The sequence below is a fragment of the Metarhizium robertsii genome, assembly GCF_000187425.2.
Source record: "Metarhizium robertsii ARSEF 23 chromosome Unknown MAA_Scf_8, whole genome shotgun sequence".
Lineage (NCBI taxonomy): Eukaryota > Fungi > Ascomycota > Sordariomycetes > Hypocreales > Clavicipitaceae > Metarhizium > Metarhizium robertsii.
Window position 1 is genome coordinate 187,054 of NW_011942226.1, and position 20,052 is coordinate 207,105.

General features: G+C 48.9%; 5 protein-coding genes across 5 annotated transcripts; 1 reads left to right on the forward strand and 4 right to left on the reverse strand.

The window, feature by feature from the left end:
• Positions 1–1,504: 1,504 nt before the first annotated feature.
• On the forward strand, positions 1,505–2,608 carry MAA_11439 (Ankyrin repeat-containing domain protein; the record flags this gene model as incomplete). Its single annotated transcript, XM_011413433.1, has 2 exons — positions 1,505–1,660; positions 1,700–2,608. The coding sequence occupies 2 exons, from the start codon at positions 1,505–1,507 to the stop codon at positions 2,606–2,608; spliced, it is 1,065 nt and encodes a 354-aa protein (XP_011411735.1).
• Positions 2,609–3,565: 957 nt separating this feature from the next.
• MAA_11440 (uncharacterized protein) lies at positions 3,566–5,383 on the reverse strand (the record flags this gene model as incomplete). The annotated part of the gene is made up of 1 exon (XM_011413434.1): positions 3,566–5,383. One exon carries the CDS (start codon positions 5,381–5,383, stop codon positions 3,566–3,568), a length of 1,818 nt encoding a protein of 605 aa, XP_011411736.1.
• Positions 5,384–8,138: 2,755 nt separating this feature from the next.
• On the reverse strand, positions 8,139–10,250 carry MAA_00898 (transposase; the record flags this gene model as incomplete). Its single annotated transcript, XM_007818896.2, has 2 exons — positions 8,139–9,186; positions 9,754–10,250. The coding sequence occupies 2 exons, from the start codon at positions 10,248–10,250 to the stop codon at positions 8,139–8,141; spliced, it is 1,545 nt and encodes a 514-aa protein (XP_007817087.2).
• A 2,590-nt stretch (positions 10,251–12,840) lies between these two features.
• Positions 12,841–13,749, reverse strand: MAA_00899 (extracellular serine-rich protein; the record flags this gene model as incomplete). Its single annotated transcript, XM_007818897.1, has 2 exons — positions 12,841–13,307; positions 13,389–13,749. The coding sequence occupies 2 exons, from the start codon at positions 13,747–13,749 to the stop codon at positions 12,841–12,843; spliced, it is 828 nt and encodes a 275-aa protein (XP_007817088.1).
• A 1,967-nt stretch (positions 13,750–15,716) lies between these two features.
• Positions 15,717–16,112, reverse strand: MAA_11441 (Glutathione S-transferase protein; the record flags this gene model as incomplete). Its single annotated transcript, XM_011413435.1, has 1 exon — positions 15,717–16,112. One exon carries the CDS (start codon positions 16,110–16,112, stop codon positions 15,717–15,719), a length of 396 nt encoding a protein of 131 aa, XP_011411737.1.
• Positions 16,113–20,052: the final 3,940 nt, after the last annotated feature.

Below are 20,052 nucleotides of genomic sequence, written 5' to 3' on the forward strand. Positions count from 1 at the left end.
GTTAGCTTCGCAATTATGCCGCATTTTCCTGCCATTAACAAAGACGCACCGAAAGAGGAGCCGGGGGGCTTTTGTCTCGGCTCATCCATCTCTCCGGACGGAATTCCGTCGAGTCAGGACCGTGTATTGCTTCGTTATAATGCACAGCCAAAGCATTTACACCGACCACGGTCTACCGCCAGCGTTAGTTTCCTGTTACCATGACCGCGTGTCACAAGGCCGTGAACGTACCCCTTCTGGGAAATAGCGACCGGCCAACCACATCCCCCCTTCGGCGTCTGCCTTGGTAGCATGGAACCTACTGCGGGATGCAGTCTAAGCGTCTCCTGAGCCACCGACATGAGATACGGCATGGCGAGCGCATCGTCAACTTTTATGAACTCCGAATCCTTGACGGCGCCGTCTATCTCCTCACGCAATTTCGCCAGCCTGTCTGGTTCGTGATGAAGAAAGTAAAGTGCAGCACTGATGGTAATCGCCGTCGTGTCAGATCCGGCGGCTATGTTCGACGAGCAGCAATCGTGGATGGCGCGAAAATCCGCCTTCTTCTCATCGTAAAAGCGAAACAGCTGTTCCAGAAAAGGAGCATGCGGTGTGGCCTGAGAGGGATCTGCCCTCGAATTGCTGTAGTTTCTGGCGGCTCTCTCGGCGGTGTTCAGCAGGCTGATAATTGGCGCCTCTATTCCCAATACAACTGATGCCTTGACTATGATGCGATGCAGCTTTGGCAACAGCCCCAACACCGCGGCGTACCGGACTGCGGCTCTAATTGCGGCAAGAATGCCAGTAATGACCGGTGCTGGAATTCTTTGAACCCACCATATATCCCTTTGAATAGACTCCTGCTCTTTTATTGTTCCTTGTCACGACTTGACACCACATGTAGCGACGAAACGTCGAAGACGCAGTTGAGAACTTGATTTACTGAGGGTGGACCATCGGCAAGGAAATCCGTCATGTCTGTTTAGACAGCAGTAGGCAAGCAGTCGTTACCAAAATGTATGCCTCGTTATGATCAGGGGTTGGCAATGGTGGCCGGGGCGTGTGTTGCATTATAAAAGGAGTTGAAGAGTGGGCACGGCTCAGATCATGAGCGCACCGTGTGAGCTTGGTCGGTGTTATTGTACCGTAATACAGTTTTGCAGTCGTAGTGTTCTGTGTTCGGCTGCCCCGACGATTAGTATAAGTAATTCCGAAGATCTCATGATGTCCACAAGGACGCAAGCGAAAGGGCTATCATCTTTGACAGCCGTTGATCACAACGCTGTCACATGCCGGTACCATGACTCTGGCTTCCGCTGGGGATATTCTGTGAAATTGTACCATGACTCTGGCTCCCGCTGGGGATATTCTGTGAAATTGAGAAATTGAATCGAGAGAGTGAGGCGAGAATCTGAGCGGGCTCATAAACTTGATGCGATTTCCAGCTCTTTACACTATTCATACATGTTCCAGTCCATGCTGGAGCAAAGGGACCTAGAAAATGTCGGCCACTCTGGCACAAATGCCGGCCGAGCTATTGTACTACATCTGCGCATACCTGTCTTTCACCGATGTTGTCGCTCTCGAAGGCGCACTCCACGGCCACCATCACGAGGTTGTCCACAAATACATGATGGAACGCGGCTTGAAATCGACCAGGCATCCTCTGCACAAGCTGGTCAGGCCCAAAGAATCGACTGCATAGAACAGTTTGCAGCCCAGGAAGCGATCAACATCAACGGGACAGATCATAAACACGGAGATCAGGGAGCACAGAAATCTGTGGACGGCCTTCATGCACGCAGCTGCTCGCGGCCAAACGTCGATTATGTTGCAGCTGCTCGCTCATGGAGCCGTAAATGTGCACGCATCAGACCGAGATGGGCGGACAGCCCTGTTCCTTGCGGCCAAGGGGGGTTACCTAACGTCTGTCGCGCTCATTCTGAGTCAAGGCGCTGATCCACAACGAATTGATCGGTTTGGGCGCACCAGCATGCACTACGCAGTTCAGGAAGGACACGAGCGGGTTGTCAGCCTCCTGATGCAGAACGGATGCGACCCTCAGCTACCTGACAGCAATGACATGACCCCGATACGTCTCGCAGTCAAGGCCAGAAACGATGCCGTGGTGGAGATGATGTTGTGCGCCATTGCTAACATCGACTCTCCTGCTCTTCTCGTCGCCGCCGTGGAATACAACAATGAGTGGGCTGTAAGAAGGGCACTCAGGCACGTCAGTCCCAACATTAGACACAAGGGCACCATTCCACTGCTTCTGTCGACGAAGCCCAAGGTCATCAAGGTCCTGCTGTGCGACCCACGGATCGATCCGAATCAGTCCGATCATAACGGCAGGACCGTATTGATACATGCCGCTCGAAATGGGTTGTGGTCTGTGGTCAACCTCCTTGTGGCCAAAGACGGCCTTGACATTCATAAAATCGACAACAACGGGCAAAGCGCCAGCGATTACGCTGCTAACATGAACCTTAACCGCATTGAAAACGCTCTCAGCAACTATCCGCTTCGGAGATCGCAACTACGATATACGTGGGGACAACAGACAGGGCGCCGTGGACACCTGCACCTGCTAAGGAGACCTTCTTCAGCTATGTATTCAACATGATTGGGAGGCCGTTATCATTTGTTAGATCAGCAGTGAGAAAGGTGGAAGCAGAACTGAAAAGTCGCGCTTCCGTTTAGCGCGCGGGCGGTTATCTGCACAACAGACATCAAATTGAACAGGCACTACACCGAACACCCCTTGACACTGTACGTATCCTACTGGTTTGGAGGAGGAATTCGTTGGCATGATGTAACTGCAACTCAAATCTGTCTCTTGTTGGGAGTGAGTACGCCGCAAAGCAGCAATCTGAATCACTTACTAACCAAGATGTCCGTACAAAACCTGGTCAAGAAAGGCCAACAGTCGTGCTTCCGAGTGTGTTTCAGCCACCACGGCACCATATTTGCTGGGAACTTTTGGCATTGCTGTCCGAAAACGAATTTCCCGCCGGCGACGATGAGGAGGAAAGTAAGGCGATGAGGTGAGACCCCCCCGGGTATAATGCGCATCACGCATTATTGATAACAGACTTTCAGAGGGTCAATCGAAAGCGCATCCTGAGGGTGGGAAATGGCAAAAGCCAGAATAAGGCTAGGGAGTACGTGAGCAATTAGTCTCGGGAGGGAACCAATTTGTGATGGCTCAGGTGAAGGAGCCAGTTCAGCCGCTTGTACTGTATACATAAGAAGGGGTCACATTGTTAGCATTGTTAGTAGCTTATAACTTCGCCAGAAATGTCGTCGAACCACAAGCAGGCGTGGCTTGCATCCATTGAGTCGCGCCCCATCAGCTTCTGCCAAACATCTGCGTGTCCACGCACACGCTCCAGGCGTTTCGTGGAAGTGAACAGGTCATGTGTTAGATTCTCAACCGCCACTTCAGGTGGTTGGGGAGTGAAGATAAAAAGGATCTTCTCTCCAAGCAAGACGCAGGGAGAAGAACAAAAATAATCAACTTTACATTTGAACTACATAGACCCTTCTACGTGATACTGTAGTGCCCTTAGTATTTCTGACATCATGCTACCCGCTCCAGGCCATCCATGGACGTGGCCAACTCATGCTCTCCACCATGAGATTGGCCCAACAGAAACGGGAATGTTGATTTTCGTGGCCGACGAAGGCGTTTTTCCAGTAGCTCGACTACGGCTTCATGTCTGTTCTTCTTCGCCCACCATAGTGGCGTCTGGCCTTTCCGGTCTTTGGCATCAGCACGGGCACCCTTCTTCAGCAGAAGCTTAACGATAGCTTCGTATCCCTTCCCAGCAGCCCACCACAGAGGCGTCTGCCCGTACTTATTCTTGGAATTGATATTAGCTCCTCTCTGAAGAAGCAGCCGTACCACAGATTCATTCCCGCTTGCTGCAGCCCACCACAGCGCCGTGTATCCGTACTGATCTTTGAGGTTGACGTCGGGTTTCCTCCTAAGGAGAAACTTGGTGATCTCTTCAAAGCCCTTACCAGCAGCCCACGTTAGGGGGCTTTGGCCGTACCTATCCTCGACATTTACCTGAGCACCCCGACGAGTAAGGAGATCCACGGCTGCAAGATGACCGTTTCCCACGGCCCACCACAGTGGTGTCTGGCCGTGATAATCAGCCGCGTTAACGTCATGAGTGCCAAGGAGCAAATTCATCATATCCTCATTCCCCATCCCCGCCGCCCACCACAGCGGTGTCTGACCGAGGTTATTCTTAGTGTTAAAATGCCCCCTGTTCTCAAGTAGCCACTTAACGATCGCTTTATGTCCGTTCCCAACGGCCCACCACAAGAGCGTGGCGCAATTTGTATCTTGTTTCCTTCGACCATCCTTGGCTTCAACGCCAGCACCACTCTGAAGGAGCAATTCAACAACAGCCTCGTGTCCCTTCTTGACAGCCCACCATAGTGGCGTCCAACCATATATGCTGTCTTTGGCGTCTATCGCAGCCTTTCTGTCAACTAATTTCTGAACTATCGCCTTGTGCCCCTCCCCAGCAGCCCATGATAACGGTGTGCGCTTCCAGTCGTCAGCAGCATCGACCTCAACGTCTTCTTCAAGCAGTCTGGCAATAATGGCTTCGTGGCCCAGTTCAGCGGCCCACGACAACGGCGTCCGGCCATTTTTGTCTGCACAGTTAACTTCCACATGCATTTCGGAAATAAGCAGGTCGACAACTTCATGGCATCCTCCTACGGCGGCCCATAGTAACGGCGTCCGTTCATTGATATCTTTAGAAGTGACGTTGGCTTTATTACCAACGAGTAGTATAACAATGTCAAGGTGCTTTACAGCCCATGACAAAGGGGTCTGACCGCAATAGTCTTCCGAATCAACTCGCGCACCAGCCTTCAGTAGCATTTGGACGATTTCTAAATGCCCCGCCCCAGCAGCCCATGATAACGGCGCCCGGTCGCATTCGTCAGTATAGTTAACACCAGCGTTTGCCTCGATCAGGGTTGCCAGGATGTTCTTGTGGCCTAGTCCAGCGGCCATCGACAAAGGGGTCCGACCGCCATCATTCCCGGAATCAACCTGCGCACCCGCCCCAAGTAACTTATGAAGTAGTGTTTCCTGCCCCGTCCAAGCGGCCAGCAATAGTGGTGTTTGACCGCTTTTGTCTTTGACGTTGACATTGGCACCGTTGCGGAGGAGTAAGTCAACCATTTGTTCACGACCCGCCCAAGCGGCCCATAACAGCGGTGTCCGGCCATGCTCCTTGTCCTTCACCTCCGTGGAGATGCCTTTCTTGAGTAGCCCCTTGACTACGGCGAGTTGCCCAGGGCCTCCGCACTGCGTGGCCACTAAGAGACGCCTGACTTCTTCACGATAGATTTCACCATCGATTTCACCCATGCCGGATACGCTGTCGAGTCCACATCCTGAGCTTTAAAACACAGAACAGAGAGGGTATGAATAGGCATGCTGACCTCAATTTTGGATGAGTAACACCAGCCCTGGCTAGTAGAATGTCGCGAACATTGTCTGTAGTCAGGGTCTATGTACGTTAACGTCAATAGTCATTTGAAAGCTTTTGTCCCCATGTGAATCATAATTCTGTCATGAGTATAACTTGTTGAGATAAGTTACATTGTATATAACATCGAATGCTCTAAACAGAACGTACCCACTACCGGTAGCTGCATATGCTTTCCGTTTGGCGGTCAAACAGGTCGAGTAGCCTGGCCTTACGGTACAGTACGTGTCGGACCACTGTCGGCAGCGCACTCTTTCATGCGCATTCAGAATGACTTAGGGAAGTGATTTGTAACGGGGAAAAAGATTTATGCTACGACTCGGTGGCTGGTTGACAAATTGCAAACGTCTTGCAACTTGCTTTGCACGCGGCTATTTCCTGAATGCCATGGTGTTATGATACATTGTACTGTAGTCTGTTGCTCCTAGAACCCTTCAGAAAACGTATTACCAGACATGCCATCCCACCCCAACTTCTGTCATGAGTCTCGCTACTCCCAATTTGTTGTAATCCAGGTTATCATTCCGTCGTTACAGGCTACCGAAATCCGGCTACAGCAGTGGACGGGTCAGCAACGTGCGAAGCTGAGTCAGGAGGCAGCGGTTGACCATAGGCACCAAATAGTTGAGTCCCAGGGGGCAACCTGCCTTTTACTGCCGCCACGGGAAGAAAGGCAGTCGAGCTCGAAACCGGGTGGAATATGCAGTCTGCACCGTCGGAGTTGCATCGGTCACACTGGGCAGAGTTCTTGTAAACACATTTAATCTATAGAAATGTTGGTACCAATTATTTCACGAACAACACATGCGTTTATGTTGTGCCGCGTCTTGAGTCGTGGTAGGGGTGGGGGAACGGGAATGACTGACCTTTCGCTCTCTACAGCGTGTACAAGCAATAGAGCTGCGTGACCATGGAACAGGACGATATAATGGTGGCTGATTCAGGCGAGAACCATTGTGGTGAGTTTGTGAATAGCCGTGAAGGTGCTTGGACGACGTATCGAGAGCGTACGGTCTCGCGTTGTGGGTGGAGTCTCGGCAATACATGGCTTGCTTAGGATGAGAGCGGGCCCTCTGCACAGAAGGCGTGAACTCTGAGGTTTGTCTGGGTTTTTGGATGCGATCAGCCCCAAGATGACGGTGGCCATGTCTGTGGGATTTTAAAGGATGCATGTATGTGTTGTCCGGAAACAACTCTCGAATGGACGGAAGCCTCTCCGGCTGAGCCATTTTGTTGTAATTGGCCATTCAGAGAGTTGAACATGCGACGCAGCTGCGATGGCTCATTCGAAGACGACTTAGTGTTCTATACGGAGCATGGACTTCATCTTAAGTGAATCGAGTGATTATATGCATACGGAACGCTGCTGGGGTGATGGGTATTAATACATACAAGCTGTTTGGGAAGAAAACGAGTAACAGGCATAACTGGCGATATCGCACAACCTGTTGGCCGATATACACAATCCTGGGCGCGTTATTGCCTCCACCTGCAAGGACGAGGACATAACACAGTCCAGCACAGCGGATTTGCCAAACGAGACGGTCAGGATTGCAACGATGTACGCCAGTTCACAGGAACGAATGAAGGACAGCACGGTACTGTAAGCACCGAGTCGTACATGACTTCCAACCAGCAGAAGAACGAAGAAAAAAAAATGGAGATGGTTGGGCCGGCCGGCGAAGATTGCTCACAATGCAATTTCACATGAAAGACACAACCGATATGTGTAACGAAGGCATAATCTGTTGGAGACTAAAGCACTTGTCTCCTCTTTTTTTTTAGGTGCAGGGGACCTTGGTTCACCCACGGAGAGCAAATGCTCCCCACATTGTATGAACGGCCCACCGGCCCCTTGTCCCCGGCCTTTTCGGCCGTAAGAACGGCCCACCGACCCCTTGTCCCCGGCCTTTTCGGCATCCCGTACCCATAACTATGGCCGTTCGCCGCGCTTACCCCAGAATTTTTTGATCGGGTGTGGTCACATTGCCTTCCGGCCCATGAATTATTTACCTTAGCCGCATGACCTTTCGTAGTATCTACCCAATTTGGCAAGGCGCAGTGCGGCGCACACAGGCGAGGTACGAAACGTCCGTTGCATTTCGCTGATAGGGCCGTTTTGCCGCCACTGAAGTTGCCCCATGAAGCGACCGGTGTACTCCAGCGGACGTCAAGCAAGCGAACACATAGGTACTGCCCTTGTTTGGAGGCCGATTATAACGACTTCGGAAACGAATGTACGAAATTCAATTTCAACTCCACTGTTGTAGCATGACCACTGTTACCTCAAACGACTGATTTATTTTCTATCCATCATGAATTTCGTTGCTGTGTTGTGGTCAATAACAGTTGTGGAATTTGTTTGGGTTGCATTCGCAGCGTGCTTGTCGCATTCAGACTGCCTGCCCTCAAGTCTGATGGCAACTGATACATGGGCGCCTGGGCGCCCATTTAGACTTCTTAAGTCTGATGATACTAGTGATGCGACCCTATAGTACACGTACGTACGTACGTACTGTATTTTGGCCATAGTACCGTACGTACTATTGGGCTGTACGTACGAGTACGTACATACAAATTTCCCCCTTCCTTTTTGGGCAATAGTGAGCCCCACCCTTGTACCGTTTTTGGGCCTTAAACCTCAGATTCCACCTCAATGCCAACATACAATATATCACCCGTCGACTGTAATACACCCTCCCACTCAAAATCCCCATTTATTGCGGCCATCGCGCCATCCATCCAGACCTTCTTGCCATGCGCATTAACAAACAACTCGAGGTATGAATCTTCGAGTTCTAGCCAGTCCTTCTCCTCAAGATCCGCCCAGCGCTTTTTATGGGCATATTTCTGGTCCTTGAGACGATCTAACACGCGGTCGTTCATAAAAATGAAGGCCTGCATGTCATCATGCATGGGCGTAAGGCGATTCCGAGCTTTCGTATGTATGAAACTAATAGCAGAGAAACTTCGTTCCGAGGGCACTGAGTTCGCAAGTGTGTTCATTACCTTCACAGCTACACTAGCGAGGATCGAGCCCTGGTTGAGGAGGCACTGCCACGCCATTGCTGGCTTGAATCCATCGTCGTATACAGCACTGTGCTTATTAAATAAGCCATCTGGGCCGCCCGTACGCATTCGGAAGTGTGTGAATTCCGAAAGAGCACGGTGATATTCGTTGTCGTTTTTCAGCTGTTTCCGCAAGTACTCCTGTACGCGCGCAAAGACGCTAGGCGGGCGTTTCGAATTCGGGCCCGTTGTATCGGGTCGGAGGGCATCGGCGATCCAATGTATATCGTACGTTTGCTTATCAAGCCGCGCTGTGAATATAGCGTCAATATCGTCCCACGGAATATCGGGAAACTGATCTGCCCCTCTCATCTCAGCCCATTTGTGTTTGATTTGCAGCCAGCGATTTACAACGTATGCGATTCCCGCCCCATCAGCCTCAGAAGCGTGTTGAAATTCGTTCACAGGCTTTAGCACAGCGATCACAGTCTCGAGTTTAAGCCAGAAGCTGTTATCTTTGATGATTCGAATCGCTTCAGGCAGGAGAACGGGACAATCTTGAGATCGCAGCTCATCTCGTACATCCTTTCGAATAGACCAGTCTCTGGCAGGGTCTCGAGAACGGAGGAGGGAGAAGAAAGAATTGTACTGGGAACCCCAGCGTGTAATGACACTATTCGGAAAGAGCGATTAGTATGGCGATGGAGCAGAAAGACAGCTGGCGAGTTACCTTCTAATCAGGGCGCGAGTTACTCCGTTCCACCTTGTGCGCTGGCACATTCTCAATCTTTGCAGTTGTAATTTGGACCGTGAGAAAAACGTGAGAAGAGTATTGACGTTATTGCTAAGATCTTCAAAGAACGGAAGAAGAAGGATACCTTTAATTAGAAGCTGAAGGCCGTGAGAATCGCATAGAGAGAAGTTGATATGCGAGAGCTCCGGAAATCTCCCCAGTAAATCATGTACAGAGCGCATCGGAAATCTCCCCAGTAAATCATGTAATACAGAGCGCATCATATTTTCGGTATCTGTACAGATAGAATTGATTCTGGAGAGATCACCGTCACACAGTTGCTGCATTTCTCTCCATATCAACTTCACCCAATTCTCCGCTGTGTGCTATTCGTCTCCTGTATCAAACGTTTTCCAGTAGAAAGCTGGGCCGTCTGGTATTTGTACCGACATATTAACGATTCTGTGGCCGGAGACATTATCGGAAGCATCAAATATTATATTATACCATTCTGAGCTAGAAATGCGTTTGCAAACCTCGTCACGGAGTTCTTGATAGAAGTCGGGGAGAATTCTCGTAATAACAGCACGGCTAGGAGGCTTCCAGCCAGGCTTAATGCGGGTGAAGAAATAACGCCAACGGCGGCTCTCGAAGAGGCTGAAGGGGCGCCCGCCAGCGATTATAGCAGCGGCGGCATCATAGGCGAAGCTGTGACTCTCGTCCCGCGAGATGTGTTGAATTCCGACCTCGGTTATCTTCTTTTGTATAGCTTCGGAATATGAGGGTAGATAGCCAGCATCATCTCGAACTTGACGCTCTTGTTGCTGCATGGCTTGCCATTTCTCACACACAGCGAGATGCTCTTTCGGCCTTCCAACAGAGGTCGCTGCAAAATCCTTCTGGCAGTGGCGGCATCTGTATCTCTTGCTTTTCTTAGGGTTGGGGCGACCGAGATTGGTAAACTGTTGCCAAACGAAGGCATCGTTAGCTTTGGTGGGCGCCATCCTTTTCGCGAAAGCTTCAATTGGGAGAGAATGTAGCAGAGTTTGTACAGCCCCGTACTTCGTACGTATGTTGTGGGCCCATAAATTCCCTTAATAGGAATATTATGGGTCTTCTTGAACGTACAAAATACGTGTACGTTCAGCACCCTCAAAGTACGTACGTATGTACAATGCCATAGTACGGAAAGTACAAGATCACTAAAGTACGAACTTCGTCAAAATTCCGCCACAAGAAAATGATACGGAAAAATACAACTACTGGGGTATCTCCGGCGACGAACAGGTCCGCTTTCTGAGCGAGGATTCAAACTCATTACCTACTGCAAAAACTATGGCGGTCGTGTCCTCAATTAGGCCTGCCACTGCTTCAATGCCGGAATGGATAGCCCCGTATTGTACAACGTCAATGCCCAAGCCAACTTCGCGAGTCTTGTCCCAATTGGAGCATGGCCATTTGCCAAATAGAATATCATCTTCCATGGCTGGAACTCTCTTTTCGCCCACTCCGACATCACAACCTTAAGAGCAGAAATTTGCGCCAATGCATAATGCCATTCTTCCCTCATGGGTCTCTTTTCCACCCTGACCACATCGGAAGGCATGGATGCGGGGGGGTTATGGGTGCAGTCCTGGCAGTGCTGAGGAGGCGATTACTAGTATTCGAAAACTGCCGCCAAGCTCAAGAAAGCCTTACGTTCTCTCACACTGTGGTCCCGTGACGTCGTTGCATCCGCAGCGTCTGACCCAACCTCCACGAACACCGATCGCAAGGCGGAAACCTCAAGTCCCATCGCCGCCTTCAGTCTCACCGAGCAGGGATCTTGGCATTCATCGTGAAAATATCCGATATATGCTCTGGTCTACTTCGAAACGCGCAAAATGCATCGAAAGTCTTGGTTTCAACGCCAAAATTGGTCATAACCCCGTTGAAAACACCGTAATGCCACCACACGAATTTGACATTTTCCAAGACTTCTCAGTGGATTACCCTCCTTTTCCAGGCATCGTAACAATAGGGACAGAGTTTCCGGTCAAACTCCTTGCTGAGACTCCTCGACTGGACAGATGTGTGGGTAGATGTGCTCTCGGTGAAATCACCAAGTCAGGGAGTTGTCGCCGGGAATCCATCGTGGAACGGGGGTGCGCCCATGGTGTCGCTTGGATGAGAGACAAAAGTGATATCTACAGTACCGTAGTGGTTTTGCAAAGCTCGTTCACGCCCCGAGGTTGACAATGGGTCGCTGTTATGTTAACTTTCAACAATCGAAGAATCGTGGTGGGTGGACCCGCACCTAGACATTTGGTGGCTGTGCCAACTTGGGTTACTGGTATGTTGCTCCTGAGTATGTAGAAATTGACTGCGTCGTCTTTCCAACCATCATCAACATCCCATGTAGTTTATGATTAAACTGAAAGTACTTACACTTTTGATTAGTTCTAGGCTGGCTCTTCACAGGAATAGCGACGCTAACAGGTTATACCACTCTTGAGGTAGATTTTGGTTGCTGCGAATAGGTTTACTAGTATACCGGAAAAATCATGCGCGGAAATGGGTGCTGCTGAGTAAAAAGAGACATTCAAAATGGTCGCTATCCGCACCCCTATAAAAATAGCAGACTCAAACCAGGCGTTTCCTCCTTTCACTCCAGTGTTCCAGTTGGCGTAGGACGAAATAATCGCAAAAGGCGGTAGAGTCTCCAAAAGGCCTGTCGCAGCATGTTCAAATAACATTTGTGTTCACCTTTGTTACATCCACAGTGTCCAGACGGCTCGTCCCCCCTGACACAAGTGATGACTTCTCTCAGCACTTCGATCTCGGGTTTCCCGTTCATTTCTCGTACTACCTGCCGGGCTTCCTCGCGATGGATAAACTTGCCGAACTGGAAGTAGGGGCTTTGGATGTGTTGGGTGAAGCACTTGCAACCCGTTGAATGGTTACGAGAGACATGATAGAGAAAATCGTTCAAGTCTAAGAATATCCACTCATGCATTGCTTCGGCAAAATCTGGTATCAGCGTGGTGCTTTGAAGGGAGCCTGCCATGTTCAAGAGGTCCTCTAATTCGTCGATGCCGGCGTCAACTTTCCGGAGAGTGGATCGCAAACTCGTCAGAAAAATATCCGCGTCTTTTATTTCAAGCAAGCTTTCGAATGCGCTTTTCGCGTCCACACAAGTAGACGCCAGTGAGTCTACTGTTGAGACTCCGTCGTCCCATTTGCTGACATTGGCCATGTTCCATTATGATGTCCATGCTGTTAACCCCAGGCACTTTATATCTCTGTTAATGAGACAGCTTTCACAAGCCAGGAACAGCGGCTCATCTAAATCAATACTGTCACGGGGAAGAGGACCGGCAGTGGGAAAAGCTAATGATGTAGCAGGTTCGCGGCGTCGTCAGTCATTGGAGCGCCCTGTTAATGCCTTTGCATCATTCCGACACTTGAAATTAACTAGAAAGAAGCGAACAAGTCACAGGAGCAGCAACTTTGTCACATAACACAACCCTGAATTTACTACAGATGCTGATGTGATGGCCTTCCCCTTGTTTAACTGCCACTGTCATTGCCTTGAAACGCATCCATCATATTGATTCACAACATAGCCGCCACAGCAAGGATACACATTCCAGTTTGCCAAAATTGGTATGCTGGTACACCTGTGGCAAAAGCAGCGACCGCCTCACTGGTAGACGTGCCAACCTCCCCAGTCAACGTAGGGCTGACACCAAAGATTGCGGTGGTAAACTGAGTAGTGGTTGCTATGGTTGTGAACTTGTGTCCACTGCTGGTCCAGGTGACTTTATACTCGTTCGTAGTGTATGCGCGAGTCGTGCGAGTCGGTGCGGGAGCGGTAGTGAAGACCTCGTTTGTTGGGGCAGTTACGAGAGGTTCCGCGGTTTGGTCCCATCCTGGCGAGGCACTGCCATCATTGATGTACCCCAAGGTCCCACCAGCGGCTTCACTGGGAGGCGAGGTACTATCAGAAGCTTTCTGCGCAAGATCGAGGAAGGCCTGGAAAGTCTTCCCTGTCTTGGGCGCATTGATGGCGCCTACCATGCCTATACAATGTTACTAATGTACAAATGAAGGGTGGTAAACAGAAATATCTAGGCTCTTGGTGACGCAGCACGTAAACGTACCCCTCTCGCAGTGATTTGCCTGTGCGCAGTAGAACCAGATAGGATCAGTGTCTTTTATGATGATAGTGAATGTTGTGTTAGACGGAGATTCTGTCACAGGAATGAAACCGGAGGAAAATCCGTCGCTGCTCAGAGGGTGGCAAGGATTGTCAAAGGAGGATTCAATGACGCTGTGGTTCTTGGGGAAGAAGTGAAACTCAATCTTGGTGCCGACTGGAGCTTCCAAGCTGGCAGGGTTGTATCTGAGATTGTCATCCGCTCCAACCTCGACTTTGAGGATAGAGCCGTGTTGACCTAAGCAGGGATGCACCGCTACAGCGGTTAGGGCAGCCAAGCCAAGGAGATTGGTCGGGAACCTCATCTGGGGCGACGTCTTTTCTTTCTGTGCCGTAGGGAACCAAGATGAGACGGGATTCCTTGGACTACTTATATTTGACACAAAATGGTCCTTTAAAAGCCCACCAGGATATATCAGCGGCGGATCGACAGCTGGAGATCAATCTGCGTAGGATTTGTGGACTCCTCGAAGGAACCCTGGACACCGGAAAACCTGTTGTCCTAGCAAGCCTAGAGTGAAAATAAAGGGAACCGTACATGAGCAAGAACATCACGACTGACGATCATGCCCAGACCTGGACAAGGCAAAGTCAACTCGATATAACTGTCTAACTCTACGAATTAGGTGCTTGTATAATTAGCAATAGCCAAGCTATGGTCTAGCTGCAGGTGTTGCAAAATGGGGCAAGATCTCAGGTCTCACTATGTATTCGGTACCTCCTACTGTAGTACATACCATTTGGAATGTGTTAGGACAACAAGGACAACATAACAGTTGGTCGGTCGAGCCAATCTTTCGAGCTATCTTTCACTTTTGAATACCATTACTTACATACGAGATACGTAGCCTATCCCACATGTCTCGCTAACACGGATGCAAACCTAGTGTACCCGGTAGAGATTCTAAGAATACGTTTATTGGTACTGATATTAAATACAATGTTTCTGCCAACTACTGGGCTTAAAACTATTCATAGCTGTGTTTCTTGGAAATTTGATCGGCCACTCCAGCGCTCTCTACCCTATTCCTCGGCATGTCTTGCCAATCAAAGAGTACAGTGGCGATTAGAGCTCGTTTGCAATATTAGAGGTGTAGAGAGAGCATCGAACGAGATGACAGCATCGAGATTTCTCGTTATAAAATTCATATTGCACAACTGAAATGAGCAACTTATCTCCCAAGGTGAGATTACGATGACTCAACATCTGCATTATGCATGATCAACATGGATAAAACGAAACATATCTTTGCACTCGGTACAGTACAGTACAGTATAATACCGATGTTAACATAAGAAACATATAAAACACAACTGAAGGGAAGTGGAGGGAAATCTGGCATATGATTCCAACCAAGACATTAACATATTGGTACCCACGCTTCATCATGAGGGGCGTAACTGGACTAGATATCTAATGACAACACACGCGGTAGTGGTTTGTTAAACCATGCCATCTTGTTCTGCCTGTCTGGTAAGGAGCGGCTTTCAAAATTCGGTGTCATAATACTGTAGTACCTGAGCAATTGCTAGTTAGATTTAGTAAGATGTTGCCTTTGAAAGAGATCTACCCGCCTTTTGGGGACACTTCTTGTATAGTTCCGTCGCCTCACACGTAGACTTGTCACCATTTGTCCAGGTGACTTGAAATGTGATCTTCCCAGTGTTGTCGCGGGCCGCGTCGGCGACAAAAGCAATTTCGTCCTCCCACGAATCTGAGGATGGAGTCCACTTGGTGCTTTCTTCTGGTCTCCTGCCGGATTGCGTTTCATAGTATTTGACTACGGAGAGTCTGGGTCTCAGGTTGTAACGCGGGTTGTCCTTGATATTTGGCATGCCGTTTGCCAGAAGGGGGCGACCGTGCTTCTTATACCCCAAACACAGCACTCAGGGATTGGAGTGGGTTGATTGTACCACGTTTAAAATATCTCCGCCGCAGCTCTACGGGAGTATACTTGCGTAAGTTTGAATCATCTCCACAGAATTGCAATAAATATAGTGCGGTGAGATACTGCATCGTAATAACAGTCAAAGGCAGTATCTCATTTCGACTACGCTACGTATTTAACACCTTGACTATTACGAGTCGCGTAGAGTATCCCTCAACATACAACCTGAGCCTTAAAGCTGTGAGCTACAGAAATGTGTAACCCAAAAAGAACAAAACAAATTCAATAACTCCACTTCGAAACTGCACTGCAGAAGTCATCGTGCAGCATACGAGTTGAAATGTGCTATCCACTCACAAAGTGTTCTGACCTTCCTTCTATACTCATGCAGCGCCCCATATAATACCAAATACGGTAAAAGCCAGCGTGGCTGACCACAGCGTAACAGGCAGATATAACAAAGTTCCAAGGCTTATCACGGGGGGAGATGAGGCAGGCGAATCTCCGGGGACAACAGAGTCTGGCACAGCAGGTGGCTCTGATGCGAGTGGACTGGGTTCAACTAGTCCGGTTGCCGTTACCGAAGCTGTGGTTGGGTGATGTTGCTCCGTGTTGTACGACACCAAGTTGGCCGGTGTGGACGTGCTGGTCATACTGGCAAGAACGGGTTCAGCTACCGAGCTGGGTGTGTTGGCGCTGATGCCATGAGGTGATGGAGAATACGAATTTTCGTGTAAATTTGTCGATTCCATGGCCGAATCTAACTCGTTTGATGACATGGTGCTTGTTGACGCCGTTTCAGAGACTGTGCCTGAATGTAGTCGTGATGTTTTTGTCACTGGAATGGAATCCGTGGTCGAGGAACGAGGCTGGGTCAGGGTCCCTTTTTCCGTGTTTGGCAGAGAAATGGACGGCGATGAAGAGCTCTCCACACTCTCAATGAAAGTGGCAAAGGAAGTTATACGCTTGGTGAGTTCAACTGTTGGAAGGGTGATTACTTTCTCGCTGGTTAAGGTCCGCGTCACATTGATGTCGATAAGCCGTGTAAGGGTTGTTGTCGGTCCAGGCACTTGGACAGTTTGCTCGACGGCAACAGTGATTGTAGAAGTGGTCAGCTTCGTCGATGCAAGTGTCCTAAAACAATTTTAGTTGACGCCTCTGATGGCCGCAATGAGGGGTACTCACACTCCACTGCTTGTAAACGTTCTTGTGATAGGGCATACTGTTGTCGTTGTGTAGGTTGTGACGGAGACTACCTTGTTAGTCCCCGCGACGAAGTTGCATAACAGGAGTATGATGAGAAAGGTGAGCATATTTCTTCACAAGTATTGCAAAAATTGCATGAAGGTTTTAAAGACAATAATAAACTCAGTCAAAAGAGGGCGACATGGAATATTCGACACATAAATACTGTCGGTATAGTGCGGTAAAAGCTAGTTACAAGGGGTCATATTCCAGTGGTAGGTGCAAATTCCGAGGGGCGTCAAGCTCCACAGCCGTTACTAAATTTGTGGAGGATAAACAATCTAGACCAGGTTGTCAGACAGCTTCTGGGATGATGCTATACGTATTCTGCCATTCCTCTGTATGGCCCTGCCTTGCCCGTGATCCCGTCTTTCGCCAAGAACACCCGGGCGGCGTGTAAGGGAACTAGTGTAACATGATTGAGCATGTGAGCTGCACGGATTTGTTACCTGAAACATGGGAAGGAATTGGAGCAGGGGATTCTTGACAAATGTGATCTCTGTTTAGCGAAGGTTCAGGTCATTTGTAGGTAATGATACTCGCACATCTTCTCTCGTACCAGGTAAATTGTTGAGGTCTTTTCATGATCTGTACGCGAAAACCAGGCGATGGCCAAATCAGTTAGGCAAGGGCTAATACTCTCTATATTAGATACAAACAGGAATTAAAACATCATAAGACGTAGTCTACATTTGGGAAGCACAAAACAATGGAACCGCCAACAAGTTCTGTCAGGGTCAGGAGTCAGGAATTGGGGGTTGTGACCCGAGATGTAGTTAAATCTGCATTGTGATATCATGGAGTCGAAAGCAGCCTTAAGGTTACTACGCCCAGGGAAGCCGTAGTAGAAGGAACGCAAAAAGGCTATCGCTCATCGAAGACAACAAAGCTTGTCTTAATATTACATAATATATTATTATGCGCAAAAATAGCTTCCTGTCTCCACAGTCTTCATCATATGGTAGTATGGTGTCCTGGCATGTATGTCGTCCAAAAACTCCCATAAACTACCAAAACTTGACTTAAAAACTAGGACAATTCAAAAGCAAAGCTTTCATTGTTAATAATTCTTTTTCCGAGTCTAAACGAGAATTTTGGCGCTGCCGAAAATTAATCTCGTAGTGTTCCGCAGAGGAAGCTGCTTTTGCGCAGGATAATAGTATCCCTTAACACTTTCCGATTATTGCTTTCCCATAGGCCCTTTTTGTTGTATTTCCACCCAGACGCTTTATTTTGGGAGCAGTTGGAGGAATACGTTAATGAACTTATACAGGACATGTTGGAGCGGAGAATAAGTCAGGCATTACTTATGTCGAAGAACCGAGCTTGACTAACAGGAGAGAGATGTAGCTAAAGGTATACTAGTTGCTCTATGTACATATCAAAGATTAGGGTAGTTCGAAGAGAACTTGGTGCTGTTGACCAAATTTCTGTACAGTTGTGGAGTCCCCAATTCACCGTGATGATCCCAGAGGCACAGATACACCACGTACGATGTGCACCGTAACCAAGCAAAGATGGGGGGACCTACGTCCGCGACATGACCTGCGATGTAACGCTGCTGATCCAAGCTCTTGTGGGTCAGCTCGTCTGATTTCTCACTCCAACACGTTGAACGGATTGCTACCGCTTGCTCACACACGTATATTAAACCAAGTCGATTTGCCGCAACAAAAACAGACCAAGATGTTTTTCTTGCCTTAAACCATCTCGTTCAATTACCAAGAGTGCCAGGGGCCAATATCTTTCAAGAAATAACCTTGATTTGACGAAACTCTCTAGGTGATTTTTGTTGCTGTCGACTACTGATGGCGCGCGTAAAGGGCGGAAACGTTGCAAGTCTGCTTACCCGGTGCATAAGGCGGTGCAGAGAACGGACGGTCTTGCTTGTGGTAGTAGTTTGGAGCAAGTTGCTGCACATCGGCATTTTCCAGAAACAAAATTCAAAAACAAGGCAACCGATGAAGCGCCCGCCGATGGTTCTCCCAGTACAGGGCTCCAGGGAGCAGTATGGGACAGCTTCAGGCGTCCCAACCACTTCAATTTCACGCAAATTGTCATAAATACCGCGAAACAAACCCATTTGGGCTGGCTTTCGATCGTAATGGCTCTGGAGCTTCGAAGACTCAATCCATCAGAGGGAGAGCACTTGTTTCCCTATTATCTTTATGAAATTTATGGATTAATTTTGGAGGGTGTGGCGGTCAGAATCAAGCAAGGATTTGGGTCCGAACTAGTTTTGGCGATCATGATGCTGGTATTCTTCGAGACAGCACTACATGGATGCCCCGAACCAGCAATCCATCACTTGCACGGACTCGAAGCTCTCTTATCAGAGCGAAAAAGCCATCCGGATCATATGGACAATAATTCACAGCAATTGGATCACTACGCATTAACAGTGATAGAGGTCGCCAGGGGCGCCATATCCGCTCGCAGAGAGTTTCACCCAATGTGCGGAGAACACTCAAGCAGCTTGTTTACCTGGAATGTTTGCGTCGACAATCGTCCTCAGCTGGCTCACTTGAGGGACTACGTGGCCGGAATCTTAGAGGTTGTTAGGATAGATACTTTGTTGACAACAGACGGATGGTTGGAGCAGAATCATCACCATGGGCTAGGATTGACTGCATAGCAATTCCCTGTTTTCGGGCTCGATCGAGTACGTTACCATTGAAGCTAGAAACAGATTAATGCCACAATGGGTCCTACTGACAGTATCATTTGTATTCACACGTAATACATTGAAGCCCTATTGATACAGTGTGAGAAGTTTGCTGCCTGAGTTTATTTGATGGGTGGAGTGCTCAAATCCCCAGATAATAGGACTCCGGTAGTCATGGGTACTTGACGTAGTTTCCAGAGGGACGTAAGCATGTGTTGAATCTAAGATGTACCATTTGGAGTTGTCAAATGTGCAGGGCTGCTGACGATCCATCGGAGATTCGTGATGTAGTTTCAGAATTTTGGAGCCAATACGCCCCTACGAACAGGAGAGCGACAGATCCAACGAACACAACAATGCATGAGAAGAAGGCGCTTCCAAACCAGCCACCGCCACTTGTTTCCAGGAAAATTCCAGAAATAGTAAGTACCACGGGGCGAATCTAAGGTGCTGGTAGTAACGTAGTTGTGCCTTAAGGGGGATGGAAGAGGAAGCTATCTAGACTACAGCTTTTGTAGTGCGCTAATAGTCTGTGCTCATGTGAGCGTCTTAGACAAGTCGTGATGGTGCTGTGACAGTATCCCCCCTCTAAACACCATTCGTCCTCGAATGGTTCTAAACCAAAGCGACAGAAACAAAGCTACCGAAAATGGACCCCGATCTGCTTCACCAGTTGTGTCGCTGCGAAGGATACTCCTTTCACCGTTGGAAGTGGTACTCGTCGTAGGCGGAGGCTTCGTCTTGGTTGAGCTGGGGGTTTCTTCACCCAGGTAGCGTAGCCGGGCTGGGCTTGTCAGGATGCTCGCGGT